Source organism: Abrus precatorius, unplaced genomic scaffold (assembly GCF_003935025.1).
Source record: "Abrus precatorius isolate BTA unplaced genomic scaffold, Abrus_2018 Scaffold10, whole genome shotgun sequence".
NCBI lineage: Eukaryota > Viridiplantae > Streptophyta > Magnoliopsida > Fabales > Fabaceae > Abrus > Abrus precatorius.
Genome location: NW_020874292.1, coordinates 3278889 through 3292866, shown reverse-complemented (window position 1 = coordinate 3292866; position 13978 = coordinate 3278889). Strand labels below are relative to the sequence as shown.

Below are 13978 nucleotides of genomic sequence, written 5' to 3'. Positions count from 1 at the left end.
TAAGTTAGTGACTAGACTACACTCATTATTAAGTTTCTTTAGGGTTTGATATTTTATTCTGTTCAATGATCCTAGTTATTAAACCTTTTGGAGTTTTATTTAAATTATTATTATTAAGCTTAGTTATTACCAAAGTCTTTTATATTCAAGCATATTCATATATGAATATACCTTTCATACAATAAAACTTTAAAGCCCTCTTTTAAACATCCCAAACCTTTAAAATTCACATTAAATTTATTTTTTATCCACTACTTCCTTTCCTATCTAAACCCACCATTCTCCAACTAAAAACAACCTTTTTCTTCTCTACCTTTCTTCTTTCTTTCCCTCAACTCACATCATCACCCATTCAAACTTTTCTCTCATCAACTCCTTACTCTCAACCATGAAAATATCTCTTCCTCAACTCATCACTTCAACCATAGCCTTTACCAAACTTTATAAGCTTCTCTTTTAAAAAAAATATATTTATTGCCCTAAAAACTCAAACCCCTCAAGTCTTTAGTTTTAAATTTTGGACTCCCCCCCCCTCCCCCTTTTAATAAAAAAATTAATTCTTTTTAATCTAAAAATTTTATTCCCTTTCTCTTTTTGGTGACAAAGATGATTAAGTTAAACTTCAAGGGACATCAAAGCAGTTTTCTAATAAACACTAGCTTGGGGTAAAAAGGATAGGTGCCAAGGAACTCGGTCGTCATTAATTTTAATAACCACTATGAAATCACCCGATTGACTCCAGCCTGATGTAACTTCAAATATAAAATTGATCTAATCAGGAGTTTGGTAGTGCGAACAGTAGTACAAGGATTGTCCAAGTTTCCTTCTGCAGATTCTCCCTATAACAACAATCTACAATTTTGGATTGCATTGGTCTATAACGAAAACTACAATTCCTTGCATAACTCTCAAGTTAAATTGACATTTTCTGTAAACCAAGGTAATCCTGATTGAGGACACTGTTTTGCATCTGGGATTGGAACAATAGGTCCCAGAAAGATGCGCCACAGATCAAGAATTATTGTGACCAGCATTGCAGCACCCAAAGCATCAACAGCAATTCTAGGCAAGTCCCATTTATCGCCAGGTTTCTCATCGATCCTGCATATTTACATGAATCCCCCCGCCAAAAATTAGTACAACATAGACTTATTCCCCCTCTTGTGGTAGGGTATGTAACTACTTTCCAAAGAAACAAAGGGGTGCATATTCAAGGCAATTAAAACACTGAATGAGGTAACTCAAACAGTTGCTAGTTGATACCTTACCTTAAAAACATTGGGAAGCTTACAGCAAAGTAGATGGCATAAAACAAACATCCCACTTTGTACATAGAGTCCCGATCCACAAATTGATAATAAGGGAACTGCATACATAGCATTATTCTCAAAAAGATGCATTTCATATTGAAGGTCAACTGCAATGCTAAGAATAAAATTTGGCATTTCCCCAGGGCTATTTACATAAAGGATAACACACTAAATCTTGAAATAAAACAAAAACTGAAACCATATCAACCATAGAAATTGAAGTTGTAAGCAAAACAATTAAGGCATAACTGGTCCACTCTATATTGCTTTCCCAAACTAATAAATTGTTCATAATAAAATACAACAACAACAACAACCAAGCCTTATCTCACTAATGAGGTTGACTAAAATTGTTCATAATAAAATAATGGAGCAAATTTTAAAAATATAATAAATGGTTTCAAATGACACCTCGGTGATATGCCCTGAAAGAGTATTCATAACCAATAAGAAAAATATAGAAAACTTGTCAGTTGGCTTGGGTGATACAGAGAAAGTATAAAATTTCACAAAGATGTAGGCACTAGTATTATATGACATCTGAGGGGAAAAATTGAAAGAACTTAATGCTACGCTATGTAAAAGTGCATCAAGAACAGGATAAAAATATAACCATAAAGGTTAAGCATAATGGTACATCTGCACCACACTCACGGATATTGAATCTGGAGTTATCAAAAGAGAACATTATCTTGATAAGAAAATATGTATCATTTTAAAGATAGGAAGAAGGTATGAAGTTATCAATTAGAAAAAAGGGAGAAATGTCTAAAGATGGTTTGGCTGGTAAATCAAAGAAAGAAATGGAGGTTCCATAGCACAAAAGAAATGAGAAATTAAGGCAGCAGGTGTTTTACCACAAAATAAAAAACAAGAACAAGAAAAGAGACAAATATACAAGTTCAGGCTGTAGGATGATTTTGTCATAAATAAAACCTCAGAAAGACTTCAACAACAAATAGTAAGGAACATCTAAATGCTTTGATCCCTCAAAACTATTACAATCAACATAACTATTCAAAAGTATTCACATGTCATGACAAAACAAAATATCTTGAGCTACAAAAAAAACAGTGGAGTCATTTGATTCATGTAGCTGATCCTCCCTAGTAGGAAATTACTTTTGCTGTTGTGGAGTCAAAAGGATAAGGAAAAATTTAATGCTGTGATGCCTAAACTATAAAAAACAATTAAATATTCAAACCAATTCATGAGTCATAACTATCAAAATATCTTGAGCAATCAAAAGAAAGTGGAGTTAAATTTATGTCGCACACCTACCTAGTAGGAGAAGACTGTAGTTGTATTGAAAGACAAGGGTAAAATGCATTAAAAATTAAAGAAATTTTGGGAAGAAGAATCGGGATATCTACATGAAGATAGGGTTTTTTTCAATTAAATGAAAACAATGTGGAAGAATCCAGCCTAGCATAATACAGAGATGGAGGATCCATCACACAAGACAACAACAATAGTCTAATCCATGATGCAAAAGCAAGTAATAATGAATATCTAAACACCCTGTAACATAAAAATTATGAATTGCAATCCATAAAACCATGAAATTATTTAAAAACACATGACTAAACAAATATCATACTAATAAAAACACATGACTAAACAAATATCATACTAATAAAAACACAGCAGAATGGTATGTCGCAACATACATTGGCAATAGCTATCGTCTCCAGGTATGCTATAAAATAAGCCAAAACAAGAATCCATGCCGCTTCAGTAACCCATTGAACTTTTTCTGACAAATGGGCAGTAAAATGTCGTAATCGGCGCAGAGTCATGTTCGATGTAACATGATAAAACAGGAAGCAAACATGAGTGAGCATGAATGTTGTGTGTGGTACCTGTCACCGCCAAATAGAAAAATTCAATAGAGAGTTTGTGGCTTCAATATGAGATAATTTATAGGTATTTGGCTTACATTGTTCATTTTCCATGATGGAAAGGTATAAGATGCACCCAGAACTGTGAAAAAGTAATGAGTCCAGAAATAATTCCCAACATAACTGAAGATTATTATCCAGAGAGCTGCCTGTCAGTATTAAATAATAAATATGTATATGTTAGAAAGCAAGTAGGTCAACTGATTAAACACAAATAAGTTTTATAATGAGATTGATCCATAACAATGATTGCAGAGCAGAAAGTACCATTTTTTATCAACATAACACAAGGACAAAAATTACATACAAAAGCATTAAAATCTATTTAGGACACTGAACAACTGAATCTGAATACAAAACAAAAGGAAGCTACAAAGTGTAAATGCTTTCATTAAGAGACAAGAAACTGCACCAGCCACAGTCCAAGACAAAACAAAACAAAGCTACAAAGTGTAAAAATAAATTTTAAATAAAAAATATATAATCTTAAATTCATCATAATTTTGCAATTGGAGAAGAAGAAGAAAATGGAATAGGCAAACAAAAAAAAATGAGAAAAACAAAAGAAGATGAGAAAGAATAAGCACCAAAAGACACTACTAGTGGACATGGGAGAGAAGCACATGTGAACAGTTAGAAATGGGGCAGAAGCTCGAAGGCTTTAGAGATGTGTTACCAACAACAATTAAATGAGACTTCCATGTTAGTTATGAAGGTGCCACCACATTTTCTTTCATTTTTGTCTTCAAATCGGATTTGGATTCTCTATAGTTTTGGAGAGAACTGCAACATGTAGTGTAGAGGAGAGGAGGGAGGGAGCGAGAGGGGAGAGGGGCTGGGTTTCTCTTGGGAGGGGGAGGGAGAGGGGGAAGAGGGCTGGGTGTGGGTGTGGGTGGGGAGAGCAGGATGCTGCATTTTCGCTTAAGCCAGCAAACAGAGTGTAAGGTCTGCAATTCGTGCCAAAATTGTAGAGGATTCATATCCCTTCAAATCTTAACACATAAAACACTGAAAATGACTTATCCATGTGTTCAAATTTGAGTCTCACATGCAAAATGTTTACAAGGAAGACATTTTCATAAAATTGGTCAAACATGTTTTCATCGTCACTGTTTTATTTTCAATGAAAATGGAAACAGAAAATGACAGGCCGCTACTTTTTCGTTTTACTAATTTGGATGCATACCGTTTCAGTCAATGAAGATTAAAAAGCAGAAACAAGATGGATGGCAAAAGAAAATCCAAAATGTGCATTTGATGTATAACGGCTTAGTTGTAGTTGTAGTTCTAGATAGGCCTCTATTAACCTAAGGGAGGAAGAAGAATTGGAATTGAGTGTTATAAGCCACACAAGCAAATTAAACCCTTTGATCTAAAACTAGATAAGGTAATAGCCGATCCGGGTATGGCCAGCAATGACTATTAATTACTCAAACAAAAAGTATAACTAAAAAATAAAGCACCAACATCATTAAATGACAATCATAGGTTAAACTAATAATGCAAAGCAACAACGACAAATATTTGTAAAGTTTTACTCCAGAAAAACACTTGCCTTGACCCAGTAACGATCCTTCAAAGCCACGCCTCGATCAGCCTGCAAAATTCGACATCACAAAAGAAAAAAATCACAGCACGATCAGCTCACATGGACCGCATCAGCATTAGTTGTTGCGGCATAAGGAAATGTAGCAAACCTTTCCAACGAAGAGTATCGGAATAACGAAAGAAGGAACAGCAGAGATCAATCCTAGAAGCAGATACTCCAATTCGGTGAAGCTCTGGGAAACAAGACGACGTCGTTTTAGGGAACAGATAGGAAGAAAGAAAACAAAAAAGGTAGAAAGGGAAGGAGAACCTCATAAAGATGGAGGGGAACGACAATGCCGAGACAGAGGGTGAGCCAGAAAGGGGTGTACATAAGGAAAAAGTGTTCCCCCCATCTTTTGCTGGGGTTTTGAGCCAACCACAAGCTGGGTGAAGCTGAAGCTGTAAGCCAAACAGTGAGTGAGGGATTTTATCAATAAATGAATGAAATCTGAATCTGAGATTTGATATTTGATATCTGAGAGACAAAGAATTGTTACCAGTCATTTTTGGCATTAGATCTGCTTCGATACGCCTACGGAAGGAACGAGTGGCACTGTCTTTTGACTCCTCACAGTAGAGATACGATGATTGATATCAGATGAGATCTCCCGAATGTCGCGTCGATCTAGGTAGGACCAGATCTATTTAAAGTCACATGCAAACCCTCCCCCAGCACCTCACAATTCATTTATTTTTAGTAAAAATTTAATTTGTTGTGTATAAAGAAAGAGGAATTAAATGACGGGAATTACACTGCCAAATCATCCTTAATAACTTTAAATGAAACGTTATTTTTAATATAAACAAGAGGGAAAACAGGTGGGTCATCGGGTTTGGGCTTCGAGGCCCAAAATGAATCAAAATTAAGATAATAATATTTTTGGCTAAAGTCGACTTTAAATTTATTTAGTTGATTTGAATCTTGAGTTAAAAAAATACAGTTTAGTTGAGTTGATTACTGTAGTTTGGGTTTACATTTATTCTTATGCATCCACGTGTAGGTATGCCTTTCTAATTATGAACCTATAACCTTTGTTTCTCTCTCTTTTTTCAGTGGGAAGAAGGCTGGTCTCGTCGCTACCACTGCAATTCTAGTAAATCCAACAAAGAAATCGATTTTAATTTTGGTTGCTTAAGCCTATCATGAAAACAAAGAGAAGAAAATGTTTTCTGATGTCATTTCAACAAGCAAAAGTATCGAATTGAACACAAACACACCGCGGATGCTATTTAGGGGTATTTATGGTGAAAAATGACTATTTGTAACTAAAGATCAATCTGGAGACTAGATTAAGTTCTCTTTAAGTTCTTTTAAGTGTGTTATTAACATAACAGTAAAATAGACGTCGCAAATTAAACAATTTAGGAAGAATAGTGAATATGAAACGTGTAAAACTGAATCACAACGTAGAAGTTTTTTTTACAGCAATGTGCTAAATAGAAAGCAAATTGCAGAAAAAGTGCGTGAATGTAAACGTACGACTCCTCACAACAGCGAATAACGGCCACTGTGAATCGCCTTATAACTGGTGTCTGACACGGTGCAGGGTTTCAGTGTGCAGAGAAATTTAGGTGCAGGTTCATGGTGCAAAAAGTCGTCTTTTGTAAAATGGCGCTTTGGAGTATTTATAGGCAGGAAGACCACTACCATTCTCCTCCTTTTGCGGGCACTTCTTAGTAACTAACTTCAACTGTTGATGTCCATTATCCACGATTGCTTGTGATCGTATTGTTGGTCGGGGCTTCTTTCGTAACCGTTAGCGTCCACGATCTCCTTTGTGTAATAGTGAATGTTGATGACCGTTGGTAACTGCTTTTGGATTTTGCAATGACTTGATCTATCAATACTTTTTATTTTTCTATCTTTCGAGTGTTTCTGGGAGAAATTTAGGAGGCTCATTTAGTGTTATGGTCTTAGAATAATTTAGGAGACTCATTTAGTGTTATGGCACTTTGCATACCCTAAGTTTTATGAATAAAACTTCTATATAATTATATATTATTTTAATTATTTGTGTTAACAATAAATTATAAGGACTAGTTTATATATAAAGATTATTTTTATGTAGAGACTAAAACTAATAAATATTATGTTCATATGAATATATGATCAATTAATTTAATATTAAACTAATTACTGTATTAATCAATTCCTATGCGCAACAAAACACAATTGTAATTTCTTACTAGTTGATTCGCAATAGTATATTTTTTTTAATTGTATTTTAGTATGCCTTTTTGTTATTTTATCTATATTTTAACCATTCTATCTAGTTTTTTTTATATAAGAATATCTATCAATGTGATTTAAGTATTCAAACCTCTTTTTCTTATTTATTTAAAGCTTTGTGTTTAACTTTTTAATTTTTATATATTTTTATTTTATGGTAAGTTTTTATTTTTTTAAATTAAATCAGCTAATAATTTGTTCTCTTTTTTTTTTCCACATATTTTGGTTTTCTCTATCATTTTTATGTAAGTTTTTTTTTAACTTTTTTTATTTTTTAATTAAATTTCTTTTAATATTAGTTTTTTTATATCTTCTTTTTAGACTGATCATGATTGTTTATTTCTATTTATTTGATTTTAAATTTTTTCCTTTTACTATCTTTTTTCTATATAGTCAATTTTAATATTTTAATTGATATTAATTTGGTATTTTACATTTTTCGTTGTTAATATTATCCAAAAGGTTTTGAATCAAGGATGTTTCATAATAAATTTGTAGTAATAAAATTTATTAACTCATGTAATTAATCATTATTACAATCTTTCATTGTTTTTCTATTTAATTTTTAAGTTTTTCAATCGTTTCTTAATAAATTTATAATATAGCATTCATTAGAGATGAGGCTTCATTTTTATTTCAATACTTTCTCTTTCATTAAATATAGAAATAATAAAATCAATACATTATTAAGAACTTAAGTTTTCAAAAATTATTCAGTCATTAACATGTATTTATATATAAAAAATTAAACTCTCAATTAATCAATACAAAATTTCTAATTTTATAAACACGTTTCTCTATTTCTAGGAATATAATTGAATTTATTAATTAATAAATATTGTTTTCCAATGTTTGTCTAAGAGAACACAATAAAAAATTATATATAATTTTTATTAGAAATCATATTTTTAAAATAATATTTCCATCTCTTTATATATAAATTAACTATACATAAAAATGTATGCATTTATTGTCACAAAAATAATAATTAGGAGCATTTGAGAAAGTAAGTAATAAATAAAAAATAGATATATTTATTGTCTTAAAATGTAAATTATTTTTTATTTAGTTATTAAGAAAATTTGCTGGCATTCAAGGTAGAAGAATTTAAAAATATTCTAATTAAACTTTCTTATATCGTCCAACAAATATCCTTCTATAATTACAATTTTTCCATTCCTTTATAAAGTAATTATTAAATAAATTTTTTATACATTTATTATCTTAAAATATAAAATAATTCATAATTCATTCATTTAGAAATTAAGTGAATTTGTAGGCATATATACTAATACAAGGTTAGAGAAATAAGAAATATTCTAATCAAAGAATATATTTTACTACATCCATCTACATATCTTTCTAATAATATTTTATTAATTTATAAAATATTAAATAAAAAATTATATATTTATTATTTTAAAAAATTAAAATATATTTAATAATTTTTATTGAATAATTAAGAGAATTTACAGCTATATAAAAGATAGAATGATTTAAACTACTCTAATAAAAATTTATTATATACTGATAATAATGATAATGGTTCTCTTACTTTATAATATAAGTATTAAATAAAAAGTGCATATATTTATTATTTTAAAAATATTTAATTATTTATTAATTTGATAATTAAAAATATTTGATGGCAGCTGGATTTAAAAAAATGCTATATCTTTCTGCATATATTTTTAATGATCTTCTTGCTACTTAATAAAGTAAGCACTAAATAAATATATGTATGTATTTATTATTTTAAAAATATAAAAAGTATTTAATTATTTTTTCATTTAGTAATTAAGATAATTTATAGACATACACAGTAAAATGATTTAAAATTGTTCGAGTCAACTTGAAAATTAATAATATATAATTAAGACAACTAATAAGATTATTTAATTTGGTAATTAAAAAAAAATATATGTTGATCCTATAAATATGCCTATGCAGACTCTCTCTTTAGAAAACAAATTATTAAGTAGCACTTAGTATTACTTTGTTTAGAGTACCTCAACAGTGATGGCATTAAGCAGGGTCTTTATCTTTGTTGTCCTTTTCTGTTCTTCTCAAATTCGCAATGTGGTCTCCGCTGATTACCAAATGGCGCTCAAAAAATCTTTGTTGTTTTTCGAGGGTCAACGTTCAGGGAAGTTGCCTCCCAATCAGAGGGTAAACTGGCGAGGAGATTCAGGGCTCACCGATGGCCATGATGCTAATGTAATGTTAATCTATTATCCATTTTTCTTCGTTGTTGAAAAAAAAAACCATTCTTCCATGGTTCTTCCAATGAAATTAATAATTATTTGAGATCTTTCATATTGATAAAATCAAATTCCTATTTCTCTTCTCATTAATTTCATTTTATGCTTTCCTAATTGAAGAGTAATATTATTTTAGCAAAAAGAAAATTAATAAAAAAAAAAACTAACCAATTTCTACCCTAGTTTAGAAAAAAACATAAAAAATATTTTTAACATACATTCATTGTGATTTTTGATAATTTTCTTTTTTACTTTTCTTTTGAATGGATTTGAATTGACAAAAACGTAAACTCACAGATTGACCTAACGGGTGGGTACTACGATGCTGGGGACAACCTGAAGCTAGGGTTTCCATTGGCGTTTACGATAACGATGCTTGCATGGAGCACAATAGAGTTCAAGGATGAACTGGCACGGCAATCAGAGCTATCAAATGCACTGAATGCCATAAAATGGGGAACAGATTATTTGATGAAAGCACACCCAGAAGCTAACGTATTGTATGGTGAAATTGGTGACCCTGATTCAGACCATTCGTGTTGGGAAAGGCCAGAGGACATGGCAACGCCGCGCAACTCCTATCGGATCGACGATGAGCATCCAGGCTCTGATCTTGCTGCTGAAACTGCCGCTGCTTTGGCTGCTTCTTCCATAGCTTTTCGATCTGTTCACAAACCATATGCATCCCAATTGCTACGACATGCAATTCAAGTATGCTTTTTCTTTTTCTTTTCTTTTTGTTTCGAGTCCATATCATTCATACAACTGTTTCATCTTTCTTCTTTGGTCGCAGTTGTTTGACTTCGCACGCAATCATCAAGGCGTGTATTCAAATAGCATCCCACAAGCACAGAAAATATATTCCAGCAGTGGATATCAGGTAAGGAAAATGTTACTTGGGGTAGTACAGTACATCTCTTCGATCATATGCATTTTGAGACATTGAATTGTTTATAATCAGAATCGTATCTGTCACAACACGAGTATCACTTCATAATAAAAATATATAACTATTGCATTTGAAAATAAAATACATAATAGACAACAATATGATCTTTTCATATTAAAACTTAAATATATTGTTTTTCTATAAATTTGATTTTGTGTAATCAAATTATTATAATATTTTCTTGCAACTGTATAAAATAATTTCAGTCATCATTAAAAATTGACGTGATATATATTAATAAATATATTACATCTACAGCTATTAAGAAGTTATATAATTATCTATATAGCATATCATTATTTAATAATTATCATTTTTAAAATTTTAAAACTTACAAAAATAAAAATAGGATAAAATAAATAAATAAAATTAGATTTATTATAATTAAAAATATATTTAAATTTACTTAATAAGTAATAATTATTATTTACTGATGCAATTCTATTATTTAAATATTTTAAAATTAATAGTATATACAATTATTTTTGTATACATCTTAAAATTACTCTCTTAAATTAAAGAAAAAAACTCATTTTAGTGTAGTATAGACATCATTATTAGAAGTGTTTAAAATTAATTCTCAAATCAGTAAATAAAAATAAAAATTAAAAAGACTACACATTCTTTTACAATGTGATTCGATTTTTTATTTTTATCTTTAAAATAAAACCAAACTGAATAACAAATATCAATATTTTTATTTTTATTTTATTTTTACATAAATACTAATTTTAAAAATATTTATTAATTAAATACATTTATATTTAAAAATTGAATTTATATTTTATGATGAGATTTAATATTTTTAATTATTGTTTATAAATACTTTATATTTATATTTTTATTTAATAAGTGTTGTGTCTTAAATAAAAAATTAGTTACTAAAACAATTAGGTAATTCAAACCCTATTTAAAGTCTACTTAATAAAACTTGAAAACAATCATCCTTAAAAAATATTTAAAAATGAAAAAAAAGGTTTAATTTTAATAATATTCTAAGAGCGGGTGAAATTAAATGGTGAACACTGTATTGGCTAAATAAAATGTGGGCATTTATTTGTTTAAACAGGACGAATTGCTATGGGCAGCAGCTTGGCTTCATCGTGCGAGCGAGAGGGAGACATACCTTGATTACTTGCAAGAATCGAACAACCCTGGCGGTGTCAGAACAGTGTTTAGTTGGGATGACAAGTACGTGGGTGCGCATGTTCTTGCCGCAAAGCTTGTTTTGGAAGGAAGAGTGAAGGCCTCGGGGATCTGGGATCAGTACAAGGCAGAGGCTGAGAAATTCATATGCTCCTGTGCTCAGAAATCAAGCCAGAATGTTGAAAAAACCCCAGGGGGTCTGTTATGGTTTTTGCCATGGAACAATAACCAATATGTTTCTACTGCTACGTTTGTAATGTCAGTTTATTCCAAATATTTATCTTCAAAAGGCGTGTCCCTCCACTGTGATGAAACCGTTGTTACTCCTTCTGATCTCACCTCTCTTGTCCGATCTCAGGTAATCCACCAAACTTTATTTTTATTTATAAACCAGATGATTAAATGTCATTTTGTTTTATGACAAATAGGTGGACTACATATTGGGTTCTAACCCCAAAAATATGAGTTACATGGTGGGATATGGGTCAAATTATCCGCAACAAATTCATCACAGAGGAGCATCAATAGTATCAATAAAAAAAGATAGCGCACCAGTAACATGTCAAGAAGGGTTTCAGGCGTGGTTCAATAAGAACGCACCAAATCCTAATATACATGAAGGTGCAGTTGTGAGCCCAGATCAAAATGATAATTACCAAGATAGTAGGAATGATTTCCAGCTTGCCGAGCCAACAACTGTTAGTGTTGCCCCTTTAGTGGGTGTTTTTGCTCATTTAGCTTAATTTTTTATTGTTACTCTCATAAACTTAATAAAATGAATGGTCACTTCGATTGATATGTGGCAGTTTTTTTTACTGTACTTCAAGATTCCTGCTAGATTATTAGATTTATAGTTTATTTTGTTTTTCGTTTTAATAATTTGCACCATTTTTTTTCAGATCACAAGAGCTTAAAACTTCACAAGATTGATTTGAGCCTGTATAGGTTGGATATTTTAATTATTTTTTTTAAGAAAAATAATTAGTCTTTAATTTTATAAAAATAAAGTTATTTATTTAAAATTTTTTATTTTACTTTTAAATGCTATTTTATAAAATTAAATTTTGGTTCGTTGTTAGGGTAAAAATTTTATACTGTTAATCAATTAGAAGACATTGTGAATATAAGGTATTTGTGTGATTTGATTTTAGTTTCTCAGTTTTTTTAGTTTTAATTATTTTTAGAAAATAACACTTTTAATCTTAGTGAGAAGGTAACTAACTAAAATATTATGTATTTTTTTTAACCATTGTTTAAGTTTTTTTTTTTTTTTTGGAACACTTGTTATTTTATGTGTATTATTTTCTTACCTATTTTAATATTGTTCTGTAGCAACTTTTGATAGAGTCACAAAGTGTACAGTTATTATCAAGTAATATAAAATGTTTTCATATCAACAAGGATATGCTATTCTAAATATTAAATAATTAAATTTAAATACATAAATGTGATCAATTAATTAAATAAATAAAAGAAAAAATAGAAAATTTAAAATAATTAAAAACAATTAATGAAAAATAAATTAATTAAAACTTTAATAAACTTCTAGAAGATTGTTTTTATCATAAATTAGAATTGATGAACTTAATTGAAACATATAATATATTAATTTCTGATTTAACTTGAAGATAAATTAATCTGAGATAATTTTTATTTTCTTTCAAAATAAAATAAAATATTTAATTAGACAAACTTTTATGTTTGTGATAATTATATCTAATTAAACTTCTTAAGTTTCATGATGATTCATAATTTATCAAGAAATCTAGCCTACTTCGGGGTTTAGAATCTCATATTTAATCTTGAGAATTTCAATAATAAGGTTTAACCTTTAATCCTTCTCTTAATATATAAAATCATTTAAATAAGGAGTCTAACAAATTGATCACAAACATTAAGAGTACCAAGAAATAAATTAATTTAAGATTAATAAAAATATAATAAAAGAATCATTGCAAAAGATTTATTACATCATCATCAATTATTATTGAAGCTACTCCCTCACTCTAAAATTAGAAAACTACTTTCTCATATTCAGATTACAAAAAATAAAAATAAAAATCTAAACATAATAAGAAAAATAAGAACAATCAAATATTATAATAGAAAAGAGGATAAATTTTAATCTTTACTTGTAAGAGAGTGCATTGCTCCTGTAAATCTCAAATAAGTCCTTCTGAGATCAAACCACAAAAAATATATTTTTACTTTGATCTTTTTTGGGTTTCAATGATGACTCCTTAGGTGTGTAACTTTAGTCTCCTAAGATGCTCTTTGTCTAAATGTCTAAGCTGTAAAAGATTCTGAATGCAAAAGAGTCCCCAAAAATCTAAACACTTTTTTTTTTCATCTTTTATTAATTTTTAAGAAAAAATTTACTTCACCCCTATATGTTTAGTCATATGCAATATAATTATAACTTTTAAAAGTGTGTAACGTGACAGCGTAAAAAATGTTTAATCTTTTATTTTCTTGGACAAAAATACCCTTAATCCTTAATATCTCCCTTATTCCATTAGTGTTGGGGTTCCCATGATCACTAAGCTCGAATTCAGTTACCAATACTATAACAAGAAGCTAATATATGAGGT

General features: G+C 29.6%; 2 protein-coding genes across 3 annotated transcripts; one reads left to right on the top strand and one right to left on the bottom strand.

The window, feature by feature from the left end:
• Positions 1 to 678: 678 nt before the first annotated feature.
• LOC113852402 (cycloeucalenol cycloisomerase) lies at positions 679 to 5420 on the bottom strand. 2 transcript variants are annotated; one of them, XM_027482628.1, is made up of 8 exons: positions 5299 to 5420; positions 5070 to 5200; positions 4909 to 4992; positions 4767 to 4808; positions 3250 to 3360; positions 2981 to 3172; positions 1269 to 1366; positions 679 to 1101 (listed from the first exon to the last, which is right to left on the bottom strand). In XM_027482628.1, exons 1-8 carry the CDS (start codon positions 5312 to 5314, stop codon positions 909 to 911), a joined length of 867 nt encoding a protein of 288 aa, XP_027338429.1. In that variant the 5' UTR covers positions 5315 to 5420; the 3' UTR covers positions 679 to 908. The 2 variants fall into 2 exon arrangements, with proteins under 2 accessions (XP_027338429.1, XP_027338430.1); XM_027482629.1 differs by having other exon boundaries at positions 732 to 1101; positions 3250 to 3356; positions 4763 to 4808; positions 5070 to 5207; positions 5299 to 5376.
• A 3630-nt stretch (positions 5421 to 9050) lies between these two features.
• LOC113868171 (endoglucanase 13-like) lies at positions 9051 to 12130 on the top strand. The gene is made up of 5 exons (XM_027503760.1): positions 9051 to 9248; positions 9590 to 10003; positions 10086 to 10172; positions 11311 to 11745; positions 11816 to 12130. The coding sequence occupies exons 1-5, from the start codon at positions 9051 to 9053 to the stop codon at positions 12128 to 12130; spliced, it is 1449 nt and encodes a 482-aa protein (XP_027359561.1).
• Positions 12131 to 13978: the final 1848 nt, after the last annotated feature.